This window comes from Sphaerodactylus townsendi, linkage group LG05, assembly GCF_021028975.2.
Source record: "Sphaerodactylus townsendi isolate TG3544 linkage group LG05, MPM_Stown_v2.3, whole genome shotgun sequence".
Lineage (NCBI taxonomy): Eukaryota > Metazoa > Chordata > Lepidosauria > Squamata > Sphaerodactylidae > Sphaerodactylus > Sphaerodactylus townsendi.
The window spans coordinates 61,059,794-61,081,849 of record NC_059429.1 but is presented as its reverse complement, the minus strand read 5'-3'; the positions used below and the strand labels follow the sequence as shown (position 1 = coordinate 61,081,849).

At 40.1% G+C, this 22,056-nt stretch overlaps 1 protein-coding gene across 8 annotated transcripts in view; it reads left to right on the top strand.

Moving 5' to 3' along the window:
* Positions 1-22,056, top strand: part of PATJ (PATJ crumbs cell polarity complex component) — a 211,710-nt gene that overhangs the window by 137,396 nt on the left and 52,258 nt on the right. For 7 of the 8 annotated variants that reach the window (XM_048496111.1, XM_048496109.1, XM_048496103.1 and 4 more), the window contains 3 exons: positions 6,389-6,480; positions 19,313-19,385; positions 21,969-22,055. In XM_048496111.1, coding sequence (XP_048352068.1) covers positions 6,389-6,480; positions 19,313-19,385; positions 21,969-22,055 — 252 coding nt within the window. The remainder of the gene's footprint in view (positions 1-6,388; positions 6,481-19,312; positions 19,386-21,968; position 22,056) is intronic. The other variant, XM_048496108.1, reaches the window with a different exon arrangement.

Sequence of the window (22,056 nt, the reverse complement as noted above, 5' to 3'; positions counted from 1 at the left end):
ACTCTCCTGATGAGACCAGCCAGGTTTGGTGAAGTTTGGTTCAGAGGGTCCAAAGTTATGGACCCTCAAAAGGGTAGCCCCATCTACTAATAGCTTCCATTGAAATCAATGGGGAATGGGGGCACCTCTTTTGGGGGTCCATAACTTTGGACCCCCTGAACCAAACTTTACCAAACTTGGCTGGTATCATCAGGAGTGTCTTCTGAGGGTACCCTGAAATTTCGGTGCCGCTAGCATAAAAACTGCGCCCCCTGCTGGCCGGCAAAGTAAAAACACAAATTTTTTTAATGACCTGCATACAAGTCGAGGGGAGCTTTTTCAGCATTAAAAATGTGCTGAAAAATTCGACTTATACATGAGTATATACGGTATTACAGTTGTTACCCAAATTTGGGAGAGGGAGTGATATCAGACTCTTTTTTGTTATTTCTCTGTGTCAGGGTTTCTCAACTAGGGTTCTGCGGAATTCTAGGCTTCCATGAGAGATAAGGGATTCCTTGGGAGATTGTGATGTTTTTAAAAAATTAATTCAGATTCCGACAATGTTCTCGTGCAAGGATGAGCAGAGACTGAACAAAGATCTAGTTACAATTCTTTCTGAGCTCCTTGGCAGTGCACTGTGAGACTGTGTCTATTTGGTTGAATCTATTCTTAATTTTTGATGTAGGAAGGGGAGGGTGAAGTGCACTTTTCAAGAAATTAATGGACTCAACTAACTTGGCCTGTGATGTCAATCTCTCCTTCCTGCCCATTTTTCCTATGGTTTTCCTGTAGTTATTTTATCTATATCTCAGTGGCATGGTAAATTGGAATAGGAGAGAACTGCTTGCATCTTCCCTTTTTGGGGGATGGTTAGTCCTTGGATTATTAAATGTTTGAATATCTCTTGAGTGCTTAAAAGCAACTAAAAGTCTCAAAAAAGTTCCATTGGTCATAGTGACACAAACTCCTTCTGGCCTTCCAGTGACAAGCATATGATTTGCATGCCTAAAATCCAAGTACAACCCATTGGATTCTGAGTTTAAAGGTTTCTGTTAACAAGAATGGGAAATCCATTAGGGGTAGAGATTTGGTAAACCTGAATCACCCCCAACCCCAAAGAAACTGTTATCAGGATTTTTAGACACCCCCCCTCCCCCAATCCAGGCCAGTTGGCAGAGCCAAAAAATAAGTTTCAGCTTTTTGGGCTTTTGCTAGGAACCCCCCCCCCCCGCCAACAGCACCTAACATGATGACTATCGAGCCAGTCCCTGCCTTCTCCCTGCCACTTCTTCTCCAGTCCATGTGGTCTTGTGAAGCAGCAGCTGAGAGAACTGAAAAGCCAAATATAGCTGTTGGGTATGAGCTTTATTAGATGTTACTGAACTTTTTTAGTTTTTAAAAACCTGAACCCGAAATTTACTAAACCCAATTATTTGTGATCAGCCCTAAAATTCATTCCAAAACCAAGTACCAGTAGTCAGGTTTGGACTGAAATGATTCATTCAGTGCAGAAGAGCTTTGTACTCCATTTGCTTCTAAATTTTTTCTTGCCACCTTCACACATTTTGCTTTATCCCTCTTCTATTTCCCATTCTGTTGGCATTCCCTCATGGTTACTTGGGTCTGATAAAATGGTAACCCATAGTGTGCTGCTATGCTAATGAGACTGAGGAATCCTGAGGCATTCTCACTCATTTCTGTCCTCATGCACATTGAGATAATTACGTAATTGGGGTTTTCACCCCAATTTATATTTAAATATGTACCAGTGAACTATGACTTGTGCTTTCCATCACAATAGCATAACCAGTTTGGAATGCTGATTTGCCCAGGATGTGCAAACTGTAGATCACTGGTTCAGATGTAGTTTGCTGTAAACATCAAAATAACTAATTATCTCGCTGCACATGAGGAAGCTGGAGGAGGGACTGGAACATTTGAACAGAAACATCTTCCACTTTTGTTGATGTAGCAACAAACTCTGGTTTGTCATTATGCCAGAACTAAGACAGAATGTAGCTGTTAATTTTTAAAGAATGCCAGGTTTTATTTCCTTGTATTTTGGCACAGTACATGAATATGGATTGCTACCCATTGAATGTTATACTACTGCTTGGATGACCAGCCATGTGGCAGCATCAGTTGAGAAACATGTTGGTTTATTTAGATTTTTATATCTAATGCTTCTTCCCAATGGGAATCCAGAGAAGCTTACATTGTTTCTCCTCCTCCATTTCCTCCTCTCAGCAACCCTGTAAGGCAGTAGGTTTTCACATTCCTGTTGGTGGTTGTTACCCTAGGTAGGCAGGCTCCACTTTAACTGGGGAAATTAGCTGTGGAGACAGACTGAGAGGGGGGTAACTGGGATAGATAACCTATGAACACCAAGATTGTCTAGCTGAGAACTCCTAAATGAACAGTCAGTTGTACAATTAACAACAGTTTTACTAATATTAATTATTTTAGGCAATATGCACACCCATGAAAACCATACACAGTCTGAAAAAGAGATAAATAGTGGAAATTGGATAGGGTTCTATGATGGTGATAGTTACCAGTCTTGAAGGGATGTCCAGTGAAACCAGCACTGAAGAAAAAATGACCAGGAGCTAAGGAAAGCATCTCTATGGAAGTTTGGGTGCATGCACAGATCGAAAACATACACAAAAAATGGCCAAAAAAACCAATAGTTATACCCCCAAATGGATCCTGAGACAGTATGAGGTAAGCTGGCAGAAAAGCCAGAGACAAAGAATTGATTGCTTTGCTGGGGTTTCAACAATAAGGTAGGAGAGGCTTGATGAGTCATTAGGATGCAAGAGAGTGCCTAGGCTATTCTCCTGAATACCAGTTGATAGCTGGAGTGGATGCAGATAGGATAATTAATGGTTTGATTTGAGAGATAATTAAATTATTTCAGGGTGACACAGTGGAGATTAACTAGTCCCATCATCCAGCCAGGCACACCTTAGTGCCAGGGGAATAATTCAGACACCAACTGCCTTCTTGTGCACTCTTGTCACATAAGATGGATCCTAAAATTCTCTGAGAGGCATTCATTTAGTGTGGAGCAGTGCGTTGCTCTTATGACAGTTGTGATGAATCTAAGAATTCTAAGTTTAAAGTGCAATCAGAAAGCACTAGCAACACTTGAAGAGTTAACCATATTGGAATGGATAGCTGTTAGAAAGGGAGAGAGAGAGAGCTGGCTTCTGATTGATTGAGCCAGCTCCTGGGTTGTGTGGGTTTTATGAAGGTTTTGAAAAAGAAAAAAAAGCAGTTTATTATTTATTTTATTTTATTTATTTATAGGATTTTTATACTGCCCAACCCCCGGAGCGCTCTGGAGGCAGAGATTGAAAGCTTTGGAGGCAGAGATTGAAAGTGACCTCAATACCCAGGTCTTAGTATGAAAGTTAGGATGCTAACCTTCCTAGACACCCATTGGTTTACAGTACTTCCAAGAAACAGAACAGAAATTATAGAAGGGTGAGGCACTATTCATTCAACAATATAACAACATTCACATGCTACAAACCTAAACAAAACCAAACATCATCAAAGGCTACTCAGTTGCTAATAGGACTATATTTTTTTTTAAAAAAAACTTCCACATAGAGATAGAAAGTGTAGGGACATCACACCAATGTTTGGTCCCCATAACTTTATGGTACCTACTGTTTGCAATGGCAGAGGGTTTCCAATCCCCACACTGTCACTTAGATGGGCAGCAGGATGAAATTGGGGGATAAAATGGGGGTGCAACTGACATCCTTGATATAATGACATGACTTCCACTGTAACCCAGATGTGATCCCATCCCATCAGATGATACTCTAGCATTCTACAGTCAAATAATAGAGTTTTAAGTCAATGGTAGAATGTTGTCCTTTGTATGACAACATCACTTTCAGATTTCACCAGAGTGTCCGTCATCACAACAGGGACGTCGATAATGCCCTCCACCCCATCCTAAGTCCCTTCTTCCTCCATCTCCTGCCAGTTGTTAGGCCATGCCAATAGGTTAGGCTGAGAGACAAAGTGATTAGCCCAGAGTCACCAAGTAAGTTTCCGTGGCAGAATGGGAATTTCAGCTTGGATCTCCTAGATCCTAATATATTCTAAGCACTACAGCACATTGAACTAAGACATTTGGTTGTTAAAACTTACCCATTCTTCTTTATTGAAAAAGGGATCTGTACTCTGTTCCTGAAGTGGGCTGAATGCAGAGATTGGAGCTAATTTTTTAAGGGAGGTAAAAAGGTTCAGTTTCCTTTAAACATGATTCCCAGACTAATCATCCTCCAGATTTTGATGTGCAGCCATAAATAATTTCCTAATTTGTCAAATACTTAACTGGTAGTTGTATTTATCTTTTCTTGCCTTTTGTTCCATTACCTTTCTCTGACTCCTCTCATTTATACATCTGTTCCTCATAAAAGCTGATTTTAATGTTACAGTAGGTAATGGTTGCTTTTTTTGAAACCTATGAGAATATGCTAAAGCAACTGAGTCTTTAATATCAATATCATAAAATCAATATTATAATATTACTGTAAAAACAAACATGTATTCTGCAAAAATAGATGTTGATAGAATGTTGATGGAAATTCTGCTGGTACTGTAAATGTTGGTTGTTCTGCATTCACTGCTGAAGACACAATGGGACTCCTGCCTTGCATTTTGCTTGGTTTTCTCTGTATTGGCCTACTGCTTGGGATTATGAGGTAAACTTCATGCTCCAAATTTTGATGGATACACACACAAAATGCCCCACTTGAAAAGCTTTACAAAATGAGACATTAAAATCCATGATCAGTTCTCCCATATCTTTTAGCAGCTGTATGGAAAAGATCAAGACATATCTCTAAAGAGATTCAGTATTTCTCATGTGTTGTTTTTAACATGTATCACCCAGATATTTTCAAATTTGAGTAAAGGTATGGTACAGGAGAGGGTAGCTGTCTTGGGATGTGAGAAGCCTGCTTAAGTTCACTTTTCATCTTTGAACCATACTGCCTGAATCAAATTTGAAACAGGTTAAATGTCACAAGATACATGGGAATATGCACAGTATTACATGAGGGTGCTGTAAGGTGTTAAATCCTTAGTTTAACAATTAGTGCATTTCTCACAAAATAATTTAATTTCCGTTTTGGAAACAGAATTACTCCTATTATGAATGTGGTCAATCTACCCAAAGATTACACTGAAACATGTGGGGCTCTGAACTGCTTTCTTAGGTTAATAATTTGTATTGATTACAGCTTGTTTTCTGAATTTTATATCCTAATATTTATTGAATAAATTGCTGGGTTTTGATTGAATGTGTTCATTGCTGTTTGGAGGAAAAGTTTATTTATAACTTCTTAAAATTTGTGTTAGTCAATATCAGTATCCCACTGCTATGTGTGTAGAATTCTTTCACTTTCTTACAGAAGGCTATATTAGCCATTTTTCTGAATTGGCCATTGTGATCCTGTTTCCTTTAATTAGTTTTGTTGTCATTTCCTTGACACAAGGAATGACTCTGCTATCACTGAAAATTAACATTTTCTTTCCTTAGGTTTGTGGCTGTCATTTCCTGTGAATCAAATGAAGTGGTCCTGAAAGCTTATGCCATAATAAACTTGTTAGTCTTAAGTGCCACCAGAGTTGGTTGTTATTGCAGAACAGACTAACACAGCTACCACTCTGGAATATATCAATTCCCAGTTGTGCTTGAAATATTTATGGAAAATGTTAAATTGCTTGTGTGTAAAAGTTTTTCAAAGGAAACCACATTAAAGCTAAGTTTTACTTTATGTGGAGCCATGGCAGGCTGATTGGTTTCTGAGGAGGTACACTGAAAGAGGTTAGCATTGACTATTTCAATCCAGGTATTTTTGTACTCTCTTGCTAAAATGCCATTGTGTTTGAGGAAGATTCTTGTAGAATACTGATCTGTACTCCTGCCAGGGAAGAAACGCAATATACAGCAAAAATCAAACATGGTTTAACATTGCAGTAGGTTCACAGGAAATGAGATTACTGTCTCCTCCATTTTATGGTGTGCGTGTGTGTGATTTTTATCTCCCCCTCTCAAGTTGTATTCGAAGTAGTGAATGACACAATCTTGGTTTATATGATCAGTCTTATTCTGCAGATATAATTATTCCAATTGATCAAAACTTTATTCACACAGAGAGTTATCAGAGTAAAACTAAAACCAAAATCATGTTTCTCCAGGAAGCAAAAGTCTCAAACCTTTTAACTTTATCCTTGCTTGCTGTCTGGAAATGAGTTTAAAAGAAAAAGGGCAGAGAACATTTCCTGCAGAAGTATGTGATGAAATTATAAAGCAATACATAACCTTTTGGTTTTGCTTGATTTGTAATTATGTTAAATGTTCTTTTTTATAAAACAGATAAATAACCAGATCTTGTACGGGAGAAGTCACCAAAATGCTTCAGCAGTAATTAAGACTGCCCCATCAAAGGTCAAACTGGTATTCATACGGTAAGAATGGCATAGGCACTATCTATTGGTGTATCAGATTAGGGATCAGTGACTTGGTAAACTGCTAAAGCCAGCTTTCAAGGACAAGCCTTTTAAACACTTTGCAATTTCTTACACAATTGTTATGACAACCAGTGTGATTAGGTAGTCAGAATGTCTGACTAGCATGTGGGAGACCCTGGTTCCAATCCCCATTCTGTTTGGAAACTTGCTAGGAAACCTTGAGCCATCACTACCCTGATCCAATTTAAAATGCTGTATACATGGAAATAAGCTTATACACACACATACTGCTAATTGAAGGTGAGTCATATGCATAAATGGGTCATCTGTATGCCATTCCCAATTGAATCAAACAGCAAGGCAGGAAGAAGCTGGGCATCTGGATTTCCTGTATCTTCTGCTCCCTCTGCTGATTTTGATCTTTTTAAAGGATTTATAGGCTGCCACTTCTATGAGAAAAGCAATTGTCATACTACTTTATATTGACTGGACAGTGCTCAGTTCTTGTTTAGAAGTGTAATAAATATTACAGCTGTTATTAATCCCTTAGTGACCATTTGTATTTGTTTATTAAAGTATTTATGCTGCTCCCAACCCTTTTGGTTCAAAGTAACTTACAAGTCATAATCAAAACATTTGACAGTGAAACCAAATAAAATAAAAACTCCAAATACCTCCCTCCCTCCTAAAAGATCCCTGCTATTTATATCATGTAAGCATACAGAATGGCTAGAGGCCAGTAAGAAACTGGCTTGCTGATTGAGAGCAAGACAAGTTAAAAGATTTTGGTCTGTGAAAATCATTCTGATGTAGGAAAAGAGCTTCCATCATGGATGAGATGACGGATATGTGGAATACAAATAGACTGGAGAATTGGACAGCACATGATTATTTGATTGATACAGATGAGGTTTCATGAAAAAGTTTTCTGAAATGTGATGTTTTGAAGGAGTCTAGGGAATGAAAGTGAACTATTCTAGGGGCAACACCGGGGCAGACCCTGTGCAGCTTTGGGAACCCTGTAGAATTCCTGGTTGCAGAGGGATATTTTCTATGCTCACCCAGGGATATTTTCACCATGCAAAAACAGCCAAAGAGTGCTACTGAATTAGCTCCATTGTATTAAAAATCCAACTGTCAGAAAACACTCAAACAATCTTGTGCAAAAATGTACAAATGACTTTCCAGGATCATATGTGCAAATGGGCTCCAAGTTAACAGAGTAGGTTCCTCACTGCAGAAAAGTGAGGTAATGTGCCTGTGGACAGGGTGCTTAAAATAAGATATTCATAATTCTGGTTGGTGTCTTATTATAGTCTGTGTGCTTCTAGGTTGAAATGAAAGGAAAATCTTTGTATCTCTTATGTAAATATGTCCTGAAAGTAAAACCTGCTGTGTCTATATTCCCTTATAACTGTGTTTTGGGTTGCAGCACTTGTTTGTGATCATGCATGTGTTGGCTTTTCCAGAAGTAATATTTATAGAGGGGGTAACCAAGCTTTGCTAATTCTTAGAAGCTGAACAGAAATTGCTGTAGAGTTGAGGTAATTATCTATGATAGTCAGTAATCTACATTATGATACAACTCATTTTTGATCATGTGTTCTTGAATATATACGTATCGTTCAGCTCCATCCAAGGGGGAGCAAATCTGCTGTAGGGAGCAGTGCATGGCCACACCAGTGGATTTGCACTCCCTGAGTCATTTGCCCCAGCAGAGGGGCAAATTTGCCGGCATCTGGGCATCATGGCCCTCTCCAGTGGTGGGACATGGTGCCAGCATCCCTGTGCTCCCATCACTGCTGGTGGCATAGTGAAAGTAGATTGGGAGCATGGCCAGGGGGAGGAGCCAACTCTGCTCTTTCTTAGCCATCGCCCATGTTGTGCCAGCGGCCTGGGTTTAGGACTTAAACCACCAAAAAGGTGATGGGAGTCCATTAAGCCCAATGGGGGCTTCTTGATAGTGGGGAGGATTTTTTGCCTTTCAAGGTTCCCCATGCCACTGGAAAGCCTCCATGGGAGAGGTGGGCTGTCGCGACAATAGTGCCACTGCCAGGCACTTGGCCCAGTGGATGGGGCTGCCCAGCTTTCCCATGTACATTTGAGAAATTTACATCTAATTCTGTGTTTACTAAGCATTGTCTTACTGAGTTCAGTAGGAGTTTCTTTTATTAATTATAGATCAGCTCCATTGAACACCTCAAGATATTTATGAGCAAGTGTGCGTTGGATTGTGCTGCTAATTATGTCAGCTAAATTGCAGTCCTCTGCACATTTACTTAAAAGTAAGCCCCACCTGTGAAATATGCAGTGCAGTTCTGTGCATGTTTACTCAGAAGTCACCCCTATTGACTTCAGTGGCTCTTACTTCCAAGTAAGTGCATCTTGGATTGCAGCTTTAATTATAAACAAAAATGGGTAAGACTATCTTTTCCATTTAAGCATATCATTTTAATTACTATTAGAATTTTTCTGGTTATTCACAAAACATGTGAATCAGCCTTCTGGACTTTTCTTATCAGCTTCTATGAGAACTGATAATGTATGAAAAACTCTCAGGTTCCCTGCTTATAGCAGTTGATTTCAGTTGTGACAGTCCAAAAGTGAAATCCAAAAACCCAAGAATATGGGAATCGTTTTTATTCTACTTGTTTATAGAGAGAGGGTGTTCAGCCCAGTGAAGCTTCCTGCTAAGTAAATATATTTGGACTTGAGGGGGTTTCTTTTTAGTAGGTGAATAATAATCCCTCTGGATCCAGACTCTTGAAATACACATGAGTTCTCGGTGATGTTTCTGATTAATTAACAGTTGAAGAGAATGCAGTTTAGTTACCTAATAGCCATCTCAATAGTTACTGTAAAAAAGGTTTGTAACTCATTTCAGTTCAGTTCTTGTTTTGCACTGTTTACCTGATTGCATTTTTAAAAAAATTAAATTGTAATTTTAAATAGCTTTTTAGAATTATTTTTAATGAGTAGGGCCCTAGATATGGTATAATGACTAAAAGAGAATGCCATTGTTTAAATTTTTGTCGAAGTAATCTTAACAATCCCCACCCTTCTGAAATACTCAGCCTTTAATACTAAGTTCAGTAAAAGAGCTGCTGTAAACAATGTTTTGAACCACATAATATAATAATTATATTTAATATAATTTTTCACATGCATTGTGTTCCAGAATGTATTTCTCTCTCTCTTTTTCTAACAGTAAGCTATGAAGTCCTGTGGATGATCTAAAAAACTGGGCTTCAGAATTAATATGGATGTGTTCTTTTCTACTGTTATCATTCAAGGGGTTATCACTTTTCCAAATCCTCTTTCTGACTGAATATTATATAATTATGTTTTTGCTGCCCAGGCAAACCCATTTTGTTTTACTGTAGTGCATCCTTGTGACATTCACCACGCATTAAAGTTCATTGTTTTCTATGGCATGCACAGATTTTATAGCCTCATATTTTGCACCATTTTGAAAACATGGCTCAACTATCTTGATTGATATTCAAAGATTATAATTCTTTTGATACATTGGAAGGTGTCTGTGATTGGAAACCAAGATTTTGGATTTTGTTTTCCTCAGTCTCAGAGCATGTTAAGGAAAAATATTTAACCTTTCTTGATTCACATCTAGTGAAACCCAGAAGAGAATTTCCAAATATCTTGATATGTTGTCCTCTACTAAAATAAATAGAAGAAAGATGTGCAAGGCAATACTGCACCTATTTTAAGTTCCCAAAGATTAATACTGAGCTTGATCTCTGTAAAATTGTAGAATATTAGCAGTGACTAAATTCATATCCTGTGTGCTTCTGTCTTTAAGAGACAATGAGACCAATCCTATGCAGGTCAGGAGTAAGTCTGATTTTTTTTCCAGTGGGACTTACTCCTAGTTAAGTCTTCTTAAGATTGCAACCAATATTTCTTATAGTTACTGTGTTATACGTCTTTAGATCTAATGTAGACCATAAATGACAGTAGTAAAGAACAGTGCCAGTAAAATGAATTACTTGCTATCTCTATGCCAATAAAGGCTTGCTGAAAAAAAATTACTTGCTATCCTTAGCAGAGCAAGTCATTCAGAGGAGATTAATGATCTTGCCTATAGCCTATTCTTACTTTATTCAGCTACTGAAAATTAAATGTCATGTACAACCACTTAAATCTCCATTACTTAATTGCATGTGGAAGATCTCTAGTAAATAGCTGCCCTGGCTAAAGCAGAAATATCTGAAATTGGATGTGGAAGGATTCGTTTTTGCATAGTTCTATACAAGACTGAAAATACATGGCTTCTGTAATACTGAACCCACAGAATTTGTTTGCATTATTGGTTTATTGTAATCAAGATATAATGGTGCTTGAGATAAAGAATAGTTAGTTTTGCATAGTAATGGATAAACTCCCATTTCCCTATCCTTAGTGGACCTGATTGAAACACATTTACTTTTAATGTTTCCCAGGTGTTCAAATATATTTATGTATTTTATTTACAAAATTTATACACTGCCTTTCTGCTCTCATCACCAAGGCAACTAACAGGTTAAAAACATACATAATAAAAACCTATCTTAAAAATAATTAAAACAATTAAAATTAAATGAAAGTACATATAGAATACAATAAAATATGCAGACAAAAGAATAGGACAGGTTGGAGGGATCACTGAAGGAAGGTCAGACAAAACAAAATAGATTTGGAGCCAGTATAGACTGGAAACAGACTGGGAACCAGTGCAGATGAGCAGTGATTTGATCTTTGCCAGCCACTCCAGTCAACATCCTGGTTACATCACTGAAGTTTCCAAACACTTTTCATGGGAAGCCCCACAAAGAACTCATTGCAGTAATCTGTTCTAGATGCAAGTAGTGCATGCACATCAGATTTTCTTTCCAAGCAAGGCTGCACCTGACTAACCTGTCAAAGCTGGTGAAAGGTACTCCTGGCTACAGTTGCCATCCACTAGGCTGGGTACAAGAGCACCCCAAAATTATGCAGCTGTTCCCTCAAGGTGAGTACATTGCTATCCAGAACACATGACACCTTAAGTCCTGGTGCTATCTGAATTAGTGTGAGTCTGTCCCATTTAGGTTGCGGAATTGGCAGGGGCAGACCTTGCAATGAAAGAGGCAAGGCTACTGGGATCTTTACCACCAACTTATACAGGGTTTTTCCCCTTTAGAAGCCTACAGGAAACCAGATTTTGAGTGAAGTTTTAACAATTTTATTAAAGAGCAAAGATAATAAAAGGTACACACACAGTTTGGCAAAAATACAAGAAGCCACACACATGCACACCCACACCCACACACAGAGAGACTCAAGAAGCCTATAATTTAGATAGAAGTTAAAGATAGGTTTGGAATAATAGAGGCTATTTTGGGGGAGGGTGATATTTACCTAATCCAGAAGAAGATCCAAGGAGGCAGGATCCAATACCCACATTGGATGCAGAAAGAGGCAACATCAGGCACATTGCAACTGAACCAAAGGCAGTTTAGAGAATGTTGGGCAAGGGACTCTAGTTAGGGCAGACTAGATATAGGAAATTTTGATTCCCTGGCAATTCTAAGGGAGGCAGTCTTCCTGGACAAAGTGGAGTTCCATTGTCAGGAGAGAACAATATAATGGAAAATGGCTCAGTTGCGTCAGAGCCGGGGAGAGTACAATTTTATTTATATATTTCATTTATATGTTTGATTTTTACCATGCTCTACCCTGCTGCAGAGATGATGAATTTACAACTCAGGTTTAAAGGTCCTCTCATAGTTTGACAGAAAGGGTGTGATTGGATCAGCTAGGGAAGAAAGGACTCAGGAAAGCTGGTTGTGTTAAGCCATAGTAGCATTTGCATATCCTTTGTGGGCTAGAGAACAGGTGTGTGTTTTTCAGAGCTGTGGCTTGTGTTATCCAGACTACAACAGCCAAGGCTATAGGAAATACATCACTTGCTGCTAGGCATAGCTGATTCAAGGAATGAGGTGAAGAGGAACGTTGCAAGCAGCAACTCCTCTTTAGTATCAAAGTCCAGAATTAAGATTTGGCTTCCATCTTAGTCTGAGTTGTCTATGACATCAACATAAGGTGTCTGGTGGAGCACAGCTCAGAAACTGCCCCCCCCCCAACTTGCCATGGGCATGCATGCCACCACGTGGTCGGACTTTCTGTTCACCTAGGGCTGCCAGGCCTCCTGCCAGCAACTAGCCTCGCCCATCACTGCTCCAAGTGGTGGTGGGAGAATTTTTTTAAAGTTTACGTTGTCTGTACCACTATGTTACTTCTGGGGCAAACCCAGAAGTGAGATATAGTTTTTGTAGAAATTGCTGAAAAATCTATGGTACAACCATAGAGTTTCTAGTGATTCCCAGAGGTACCTGATATTGAGCTTTTCTTTAGAAGTGATGTAGTGACACACATGACAACATGCTCCTCAATGTTTCCTGCCCCAGAAACTCCTGTCCAAGAGACAGCAACCCTAATCTCACCGCTAACACTTACATCAGAATTAACATTTAATTTATTAGCTCATACACACTTCAAAACTGCCTCCACGCACCAGTTCAGGGATCAGCCAGATGCGCAAGATAGAGCTGAGTGTCATCTGCATGTTGGTGACAGCCCAACCCAAATATCCAGATGACCTCACCTAGCAGTTTCATGTAGATGTCAAAAAGCACAAGGAATAAGATGGAACCACAGGCCAGAGGCCAAGGGACTGGGTTGCTGTTCACCAACTTGTTTATATTTAGGATTCAAGCCTGCTGTATGCTCCTAAACGTATTTTTGAGGAACTTTGTTGTGCGCACCTCTGCTGCCCCGGCTTCACCCAAGGCCAGCCAAGTTGTCACTGACAGAAAAGGTAGAAACAGATCCCTTCTCTACCCTGACTGGAATATTCCCTGTCACAAAGGAGAAGTCCAGCAACTTCTTCCTTGGCCTCAGACTCTGGCTTCTTTAAAGGGTGATGCCCTTCCCTACATTGGTCCCCTGGGTTACCTGAGCCAGAAGAGAGCTCACCCTTGGATTTGGGTCCTCTTCCTTTCTGTCCTTGTTTTGCCTCCCTTCCTGTCACTCATCCCACTCCCAGGTGCTGCTTCCCCTAAAAGCCTCTTCCACATCCTCCTTTCACCTGGGTGACTGCAGCTGCCGTTAGTCTGCCTGGCAACTCTACAGATGAGGGTGGAGTCTGGCTATGGTCTGCTTGGGATTTTGCCCCACCCTCAACTTTCCAGCCTGGCTTCTGCTGTGCTGGCTGAGTGAAGCCATTTTCCTTGTCTTCCACTGGTCTAGGGTCTCTCTTCACACTTAACCAGCCTCTCTCTACTCAACCCTGTGGCATCTTGATGAATTCTGGAACTGTGCACTGCTGGGTTAGTGAGGGCCGGGAGCTCCGTAACTCTTGGTCCTGGACATTTGTGATAGGGGAGAGACCAACAGCAATAAGGAGTCATGACTAGGAGAATGTCCGGTTATGGACAGCTACCAAAATGGACAGCCACCGAATATACTGTGAAAAAAATGTGACAGCCTTAGGTTCCTGCTTTTCAACTCATCTGTACTCAAAATTAATGAGCTCAAACTCAGTTTAGAAAGATTACATGTCCAGCAGTAAGCCTTCAAGTAACTAGTTTGTGGATATGTGAACTGCCTCTATTAGTTTACTATTAGTTCACATGTGCAAGGAATTCTTTTGAGTATGCTGAAGCAGAGTGAATAATGTGTATGTATGAATTCATTTAACTACAGTTGTAGCACCTCTGTAGAAGACTTGAATCAATTAGATAGCTTTATGCGGAATTTTTGTTGTCACTCTTGACATTCAGCGTATTTATTTAAATATGAGCATGTTACTTTCAGTCTAAACAGTCACAGGACAGGTAACAATCAAATGTTAAATCAAATGTTAAAATTACAATAAAAATATAAAATTCATGAAACAATAGCAGATAAAAATTAAATGATACAAATTACTGTATTCAAAACTAGAAATGAAGTAGAAGCCATTTAATAACTGCAGACTTGTAAGCATAAATTCATATGCAGGGAGTGGGTAGGGGAGAGCCATTCATCTAACAATTATTAAAGAGATTGTTGTCTTCACTTTGGTTATAAATAGATTATGATTTACAGCTGTAGAGAGCACGATGCAAAGGCTGTTTATTGTTTGCAGTACCATTTAAAATGTTTTTTAACAAGCCTCCATTGAAGCAGGACTCAATTTATTTGAATACGTACAGTTACAGCAAGAGAATATTATGAGCAGCAACCTCTTTTTACTCAGTGTTTTAAAACCTGCGAGATATATGATTACATGAATAAGAAATGAGTATTTTTTAAAATGTTACACAATACAAATTTAATAGCAATAGGAGAAGGCAGAAAGCAAAATTGCACTTTAAAAGCATGAGGTATCTAAAGGTCACCTAAAGGAGGAACTAGAGATGTGTATTCAGAATGTGACTATTCAAAATCTGACCCCTAAATAAGGCCCCCTCCATTAATCTTGAAAGAGTAGCCAATATGAATGAAATTATCTGTCTTCAGCAACAGAAGCAACAGAACCAGATCTGACTACTTTTCTGGCAGCAGCAGTGTCTGCATTGCATCCAGTTTTGAGTTTCTATTTTCCAACTTAAAATGTCACTTTCTCATGGGCAAGAGGGTGATTCAGCTAATACAAGTCTGGCAGGAATGCCATTCCCATCCCACCTTTAGTCACATTGCTAATTGGTTCAGGCCCTTTTCCTATGGCAAAATTAATGCAGGTCAGCCTTGGGTTTAAACCGGTGTGTGTGTGTGGGGGGGATTTTGCATGGTTCCCGCCCCTGCATCAGGTCTGCCCCGCATTATCTGCTCCAACCCAGCTTAAACGACAATCACATTATCTGCTATTCTTTTGAGGAAGGCCAGGTTAAAGCCGCTGTCTAGTGAATAGCCCCTGCATGGAAGGCACGTTACTCGAGCGTGGCTTTCTTGTTTCCTCCTCCCACTCGCCTCTTTCCTGCGTAGCCACACAGGAGAGTACCACCCTGGTATGGCTGCAGGCGTGGTCTGTGCCCAGCTGCATTGCAGTGCAGCGGAGAGGACCAGGGACAGCCACAACAAATGTGCCTCCATGTGAAGGCACATTGCCCAGCCGTTTTGGCTCCAGAGCCGCCTGCCCGGCACTGTGCGAAGGGGCCTGGGGCTGCACCGGGCTCATCTATCCCAGCTGCACCCCACATTAATTTTGCTGTGCGGAAGGGCCTCAGAGAGGACTGTCATTGTATGTAAGCGGAGCCATTCCATCTGTCTGATGGTAGATTGAAGATAAGAGTATGCAAAAGTATTGCTTTCATATACGTAAAGAAGATGTGGGAATAGAGAGGTCTTGGGCTTGTCCAAAACAAGGTCAAGTGTAGATGGACCTTACAGCAGGTTAGTTCTACATACCTTTCAGAATACCTTCCATCCTCCCAGAGATTTACGAAACAACAACACAGGGCTAGGTGAGAAGTTATTAGCAGGTGTAGGATGATAATCTATTGTCCTGCTTTGGCCAGAGTCATTCGGATAACCAAGGGATTGAGCAGTCTGTGCTTTGCATTTAATGGCTCTTTACTCCAGACCCTTCCTTTATATCAGCTATAAGTATGCAGCTGGATTCCTGACGATAAACAAAGTGTGGTCCAAAAATGACTGCAATATGAGGATGAATTCTTGAGTGGCATTTCTCCCCATCATCTAAATTTGCAAGGTGGCTAGCTCTTCACATATGTTCTTTCCAGGAATGGCAAGGAAGAAGCCAGTACCCACAATACTGCCTTCGATAGTTTTTAGATGAGTGGCTCTCCCCTACCCGCTCCCTGCATATGAATTTGTTCTTACAGGTCTGCAACTTTTAAATGGTTTCTACTGAATTTCTAGTTTTGAATACAGTAACTTGTATCAATTAATTTGTATCTGCTATTGTTTTGTGAATTTTATATTTCATTATTGTAATTTTAACATAACTGAACTCACATATTACTTGAAGGCAAGAGAAACCCAGAGAGATTTCAATCCCAGAGACCAAGTTTGTTTTTATTCTCTCAGGTTTTAGTGCTACAGGAGCAAAATGTCGATGTATCTCTGTTTATTTGAAGAAAATGTTGATGGATTCTCTGATTCTGGATTTTATAGTCAGTACTTGAAAACTGGGGTTATAACCTTGAGATGTAACCTGTGGCATAAAATATGAATTAAAGTAACATTAAATTAGCCTGACTAGGAGAGACCCCAGTTCAAATCTCTACTCATGACCTCACAATGTTTTAAAGTGCCTCTAAAATGGTGACCACAAGTTCTCATTCAGTCACATTCACAATCAGTTTGATTCTTTTGAGGCCTCGCAAGGAAAGCAAACCTGGTATACTGCTACCACTCTGCAACTTTTCATTGGCTGTTTGCCTGCAGCAGCCTTATATTGCAAAGTATGTTACATTCTATGGCATTAGCCAGGTGCTGTTTTATAAAGAACTTCTAACTTGTGAGAATTTTCGACTTCAGGAACAGAACTCTTAAATATTCACAGCTGTTCTTCTTGACTATCCCTAGTGCCAGTTCAAGGCTGAATCATTGAACCTGCTGCAGACATTGAAATGACTGATTATAGCCCTACATGTAGATTCATTTGCCACAATTTTATTTACTAATAAGCACCATCATATCTGATTCTGACGTCTAGGCCCTATGCAGATAACAACAGCCTTATAATGGGATTGGGGCAGAGGGTAGATAAATTTATGCATGTTGGGGGGAACCTCCAGGCATGTATAAGGATACAGCTGGCCTCCCCTAATTCCATTTTGAGATAATCCCCTCCTAAAACGGGGTTGCTCAAGAGTTCTGGTATGCTGTCAGTCTCAAGTTGAGATGAAGAGCACAAAGGGAGATCAGAGAGAGTGGTGAGTGGGCACTGGGAGTGCTGGGATCTGAGGGAATGTGACAAGGGAATCTAAGGTGTGAGGGATGGGATCTGTGGTGAGTAGTAGTCTGGGAGGGAAAGAAAGAAGGGAAACATAAAGGCTGCAGAATGGGGAAAGGCAGCCAAGGGTTTTTTTAGAGGCATTTGAAGGGTGTCAGCTATATGCTGTGTTCACAAATTCTGAGTCCTGAAACTAAATAACAAATCTGGGAACTTGTTATAAATCTTAGCCAATTTCTTCATGTAATTTCAATGTCTGACCATGTTGTCAAGTTTTGCTGGGGATTAGTGGTTGTATGTTTTCAAATGGAATGTTCAACTGAATCCATGGTCATTGAAGTGTTTTGCAAATATTGTATATTTGAAAGTGTACAAAAGGAATGCAGACTCCAAGTCTTTTTTTTTAGCGGTGAATATCATGCCTTGCTTTGTAAAACATGAGATGAATATTTAATATGTAAAACTAAAGTGTTAGCCATCATCCTGTTAAATTTAATTCATCAAAGTTACATGAGAATAAGTTAGTGTGCCCCAGCCACTAAATGACACAGTCACATCAGTTCGGTTCCTAAAAATGATAGTCAGTTCATGTAACTGCATATGTAGTTAACGGCCCAATCCAGTGACCACACTGCCTCCAGGGGGCTTCCAAGCAACCAAAAACAGGGGGGAAAGCCCAGCACTCCATACAGCAAAATGGAGTTATGCCACTGGGGGTGCTCCAGCCTGAAAGGACAGTGGAGTCTGACTAAAGTTATCTCCACCCCAAGGAATCCTCCCACCCTCAGCACTGCCAGTGGCCAGGTTAGGCTGGGACAGATCTTTAGAGAGCAGGTATTTCTGGATCAAGTGCTGCCAACTGTGTAGCCTCCCTATCTCTCAGTTTGCCTTCCCTGCCAGCATAAGGTTCCACTTACACTAGTGGCCAGAGCAAATTGACTGGTGCAGCATTGCACCAGCTCCATAAGCCCATTCCCCCTCCCTTTTGGATCAGGCTATAAAATATGCAAATGACTGCAGCCCTCTAGATTTCCATTATGGCTCTCACTTTCCTGTTTTAAGCAAAATAAAGGAACATAGGCTCTTTCCGCACGAGCGGAATAGAGCGCCCCAGGGACGGCAAAAACTCCATCCCTGGGGAGGTGTTCGCATGGCGAGGTTTTTCAAAAGGGGTGCCTTCCAGCCACTGCCACTGGAAGATGGCATTTCCCTCCCGCCTTCCCCAGCCAGCTTACCTGCTCCTGCTAGCTCCTGTCACGTTGTGGAGGCCAGGGGACATGCCCCACTGGCCTCCGTCTCCAGCACCGTTGCTCTGAAGAGCACCCCCCTGGCCTCCACAATGCGACGGGAGCCAGCAGGAGCAGGTAAGCCAGTTGGGGAAGGCGCAGCCTGTGCGAAGGCTGCACCTTCCCCTGTGCCCTCCTACCCGGGACCGCTTGCCGTGACAGGTAACGAGATCCCGGGGCTCTCCAGATGTTCAGGAACTACAGATTCCCATCCAGCCCCTACCAGCGGTGGCCAATTGTGGCGACCTGGCAAGCTGATGGTGTGGACCCTACCAGATGTGAAACGATCACCAAGGTGCATGAGCGTGTTTATGCCGACGCACCCCCACTCAGTGCCCGTGCGGAAAGGGCATAGTTACAAGAAATAAGTATCTTATTGTGAAGATCATAAACATGGCACAGTAACTTTGATGAATCTATAAATGTGGTCAGTATCTGGATAGGAGTCCACCTGGGATTTAGGTTAAGTTCTTTGAAGACAGTACTGAATGTAAGTGTAGTCTGAATAAATGAAAGTAAAAAAGAGGAAATGGAGAACTTGACTGGATATTTCAAGTTTGTTTAGCAGGTGTTCTATTGATTTTTTGTTCTTACTTTTCAGCAACGACGATGCATTTAACCAGATGGCTGTTGCTCCTTTCCCATTACCCTCTAGCTCCCAGTCTTCCATTGAGGTACGGTGCTTTTTAGAAACCTGTTTCCTAATAAAAAGAAATTAATCCTAATTAGCAAATTGATATAATTCCAGATATCAGTCGCATTAAACCCGTCAAAAAGCACATGAGTTTTGCATCATGATAAAGCAGCTGGTATGGTACAAAGCAGCAGATACTGCTTTCCTTCATGCAACTGTTGTTAGATAACTCCAATACTGTTGTTGTTGGTTCAGGATTTTTTATGTTGCAAATTAGATGTATTTGAGTTCCATACTGTTCAATCTAAAAACGCTTCCCTGGGAGTAAGCGCTGCTGGATAGACCTTAGTAGGATATGAAATAGATTTGCTTTGTCAGTAGTTAACTAGTGATGAACTTAGCTAAGGTCATGGCCTCTCATGTGTTTTTACTCATACAGTTTTTACTTTGTCAGATCAAGAGGACAGCAGACCAGTTACCAGAGTCAGCCAATATTTTCAGAGTTTTTTTGATGGTGGATCTTAGGGTTTACTGAACATATATTCAAAATGTGTTAGGGATCACATGCTTACAGATACCATGAAACTGGTTTAGAAAATCTCCATGTATAGTGAAGGAATGGCTGATGTTGGTAGATTACTGTGGTATCTAAGATAAGAGTATGAATAACATTAGTATGAATTTCAAACACTAAAAAAAACCCTGAATTTTGAAAACTGGTGGGTTAAATCCTCATTTTGCTTGTGTTTCTCCCTTTATGGGATGTGAACCAATGATTTTTGCACTAGTTTCTGGGTTTTTCCTGCCAAATTTTCCTTATTAAAATTAACACATTTTTCAACATTTTTTTTGCAACAGTCACCAATAAATTCAGCATCTGCCTGAGAAGTTACTTATGTGTCAGCAAACAAAATGTGGGGTGGGGACAGAGACAGGGAATATTCTTGGCCAGACAGCTCTGAACAAAGGTCCCTCCCAATGTACAGACTTGTAGCAAATCATATATCTGTATTATATAGTCAATGAATGGATCATGTGGAAAATATAAACCATTTTACTAACTTATGCAGAGAGAACAGGACTGGCCAGGGACAAAGTACAAAATACATACAAAACCCCCACTGACCCAAGTGACTGGTTTGCTTGTTGCTAACTGCTCTTCTGCAGCCAGTCATGCTGGCAGCAAGCTTGCTATAGGTGGCCAATAGTTAACATGAGTTACATGCTGGACTGGCAAAGGTCATAGAACCTGCCTGACTTAAGTGACTTTAAGCTACAGTATCCGTGACAATACACTTCTGCAATTTGCTGGAAGCTCCTTCCTACCACTGAACTCCTGAGTTATTACCACTTTGTTCTCCCTGTTGCTATTAGAATTATACCTTGTCTAGGCAATATGGAAGTAACTGTGCCAGTGCCACTCTAGCCAGTGACAAGCACCCATTTTACAGCTCATGTTCCACTGAACTTCATGTGTGCAAAACAGTGCCTCCTGGGTCTGACTTCCCCAGCACATTCATGTACAAAGAAACAAAACTAATATTAAAAAAATATTATGTGTGGAAGTGGCAACTATTGAATGAAAAATGTAGTCTACTTCACTGATTTCTAGTCAGACTATATTAAAGAAAAAATTGTTGAATTGTTGTCTTCTGGTTAGTTAGCAACCATATCAATTGTCCAAGCCAGTGCTAACTAATTATAAATTGGATTACTCCAGCATTAAAAAGATGTGACCAGAACTGATCTTCTCTTCTATGTGAAGAGAAAAGGCTCCAACAATGTTTTTGGAGCTGAAAACATAACTCTTATTTTCTGACTCCTTTTATCCAAGCTGCATGATTTATTTTGCATGCTGCGTGTCTGCGCTGGATAGTGCAGTAGGTAGTTGTAACTACATACAGTTTCATGTCAGATTCACATTTTAACCTCACAGCATTGTCTTTGGGGAAATGTTTTCTTGGACAATGGCCAGTTCTTGCCTTCATCTATTAAAACAAAGTGGTATTTGACAGTTTCTACAGTTAGGAAATCCTGGGATTGTTGCCAGATTTATTGGAAAGCTGGCCAAAATTGTATGACTGGATCTAAATGTCATTATCTGGAATGCAAAAGGTGTAACAATAGGTATTTCATTAATTTTGTCTTTACAACTTAAAAGTCCTGTCATCATCTTTTTAAGAGTCTTCCCCCTCAGTTCATTCTCTTATTGTGTTCCCTTGTGTTTAGTACTGGTAAATTGAGTTCATTTTAAACATGTAACTTTAATCACCAGGAGAGCAGCGTGTAAATCTTACATTACATTTTATAGTTTTCTGGATTATGGCCAGGATTATCAGTTGGATGCGGAATGGTCCACAAAATGGTCTACAATATAAATTACAACCAGAGCAATTACAACACACACTGTGTGTACTGGCATGTACAACCAATAAATTGCAATTTGCAGGTGCATTGCAATTTATTGTTTGTATGTGCCAGTATGCAATAAGCATGCAAGTAAGCTTATCCGTTGAGTCTCTTCCATACTACAGAAGGATTTACCTTCTATAGTTGTGTTGTTCAAATTTAAGTGAAATATACTATAGTTTCATTTTCTAAATTAAAAAAACTTTTTTAATAGGACCACAGTACCAGTGCAAGTGGTGAAGAAGATGCCAATTTGGACTTTCTCATGAAAGGCTCAACAGATGAATTGTACACTAAACTAG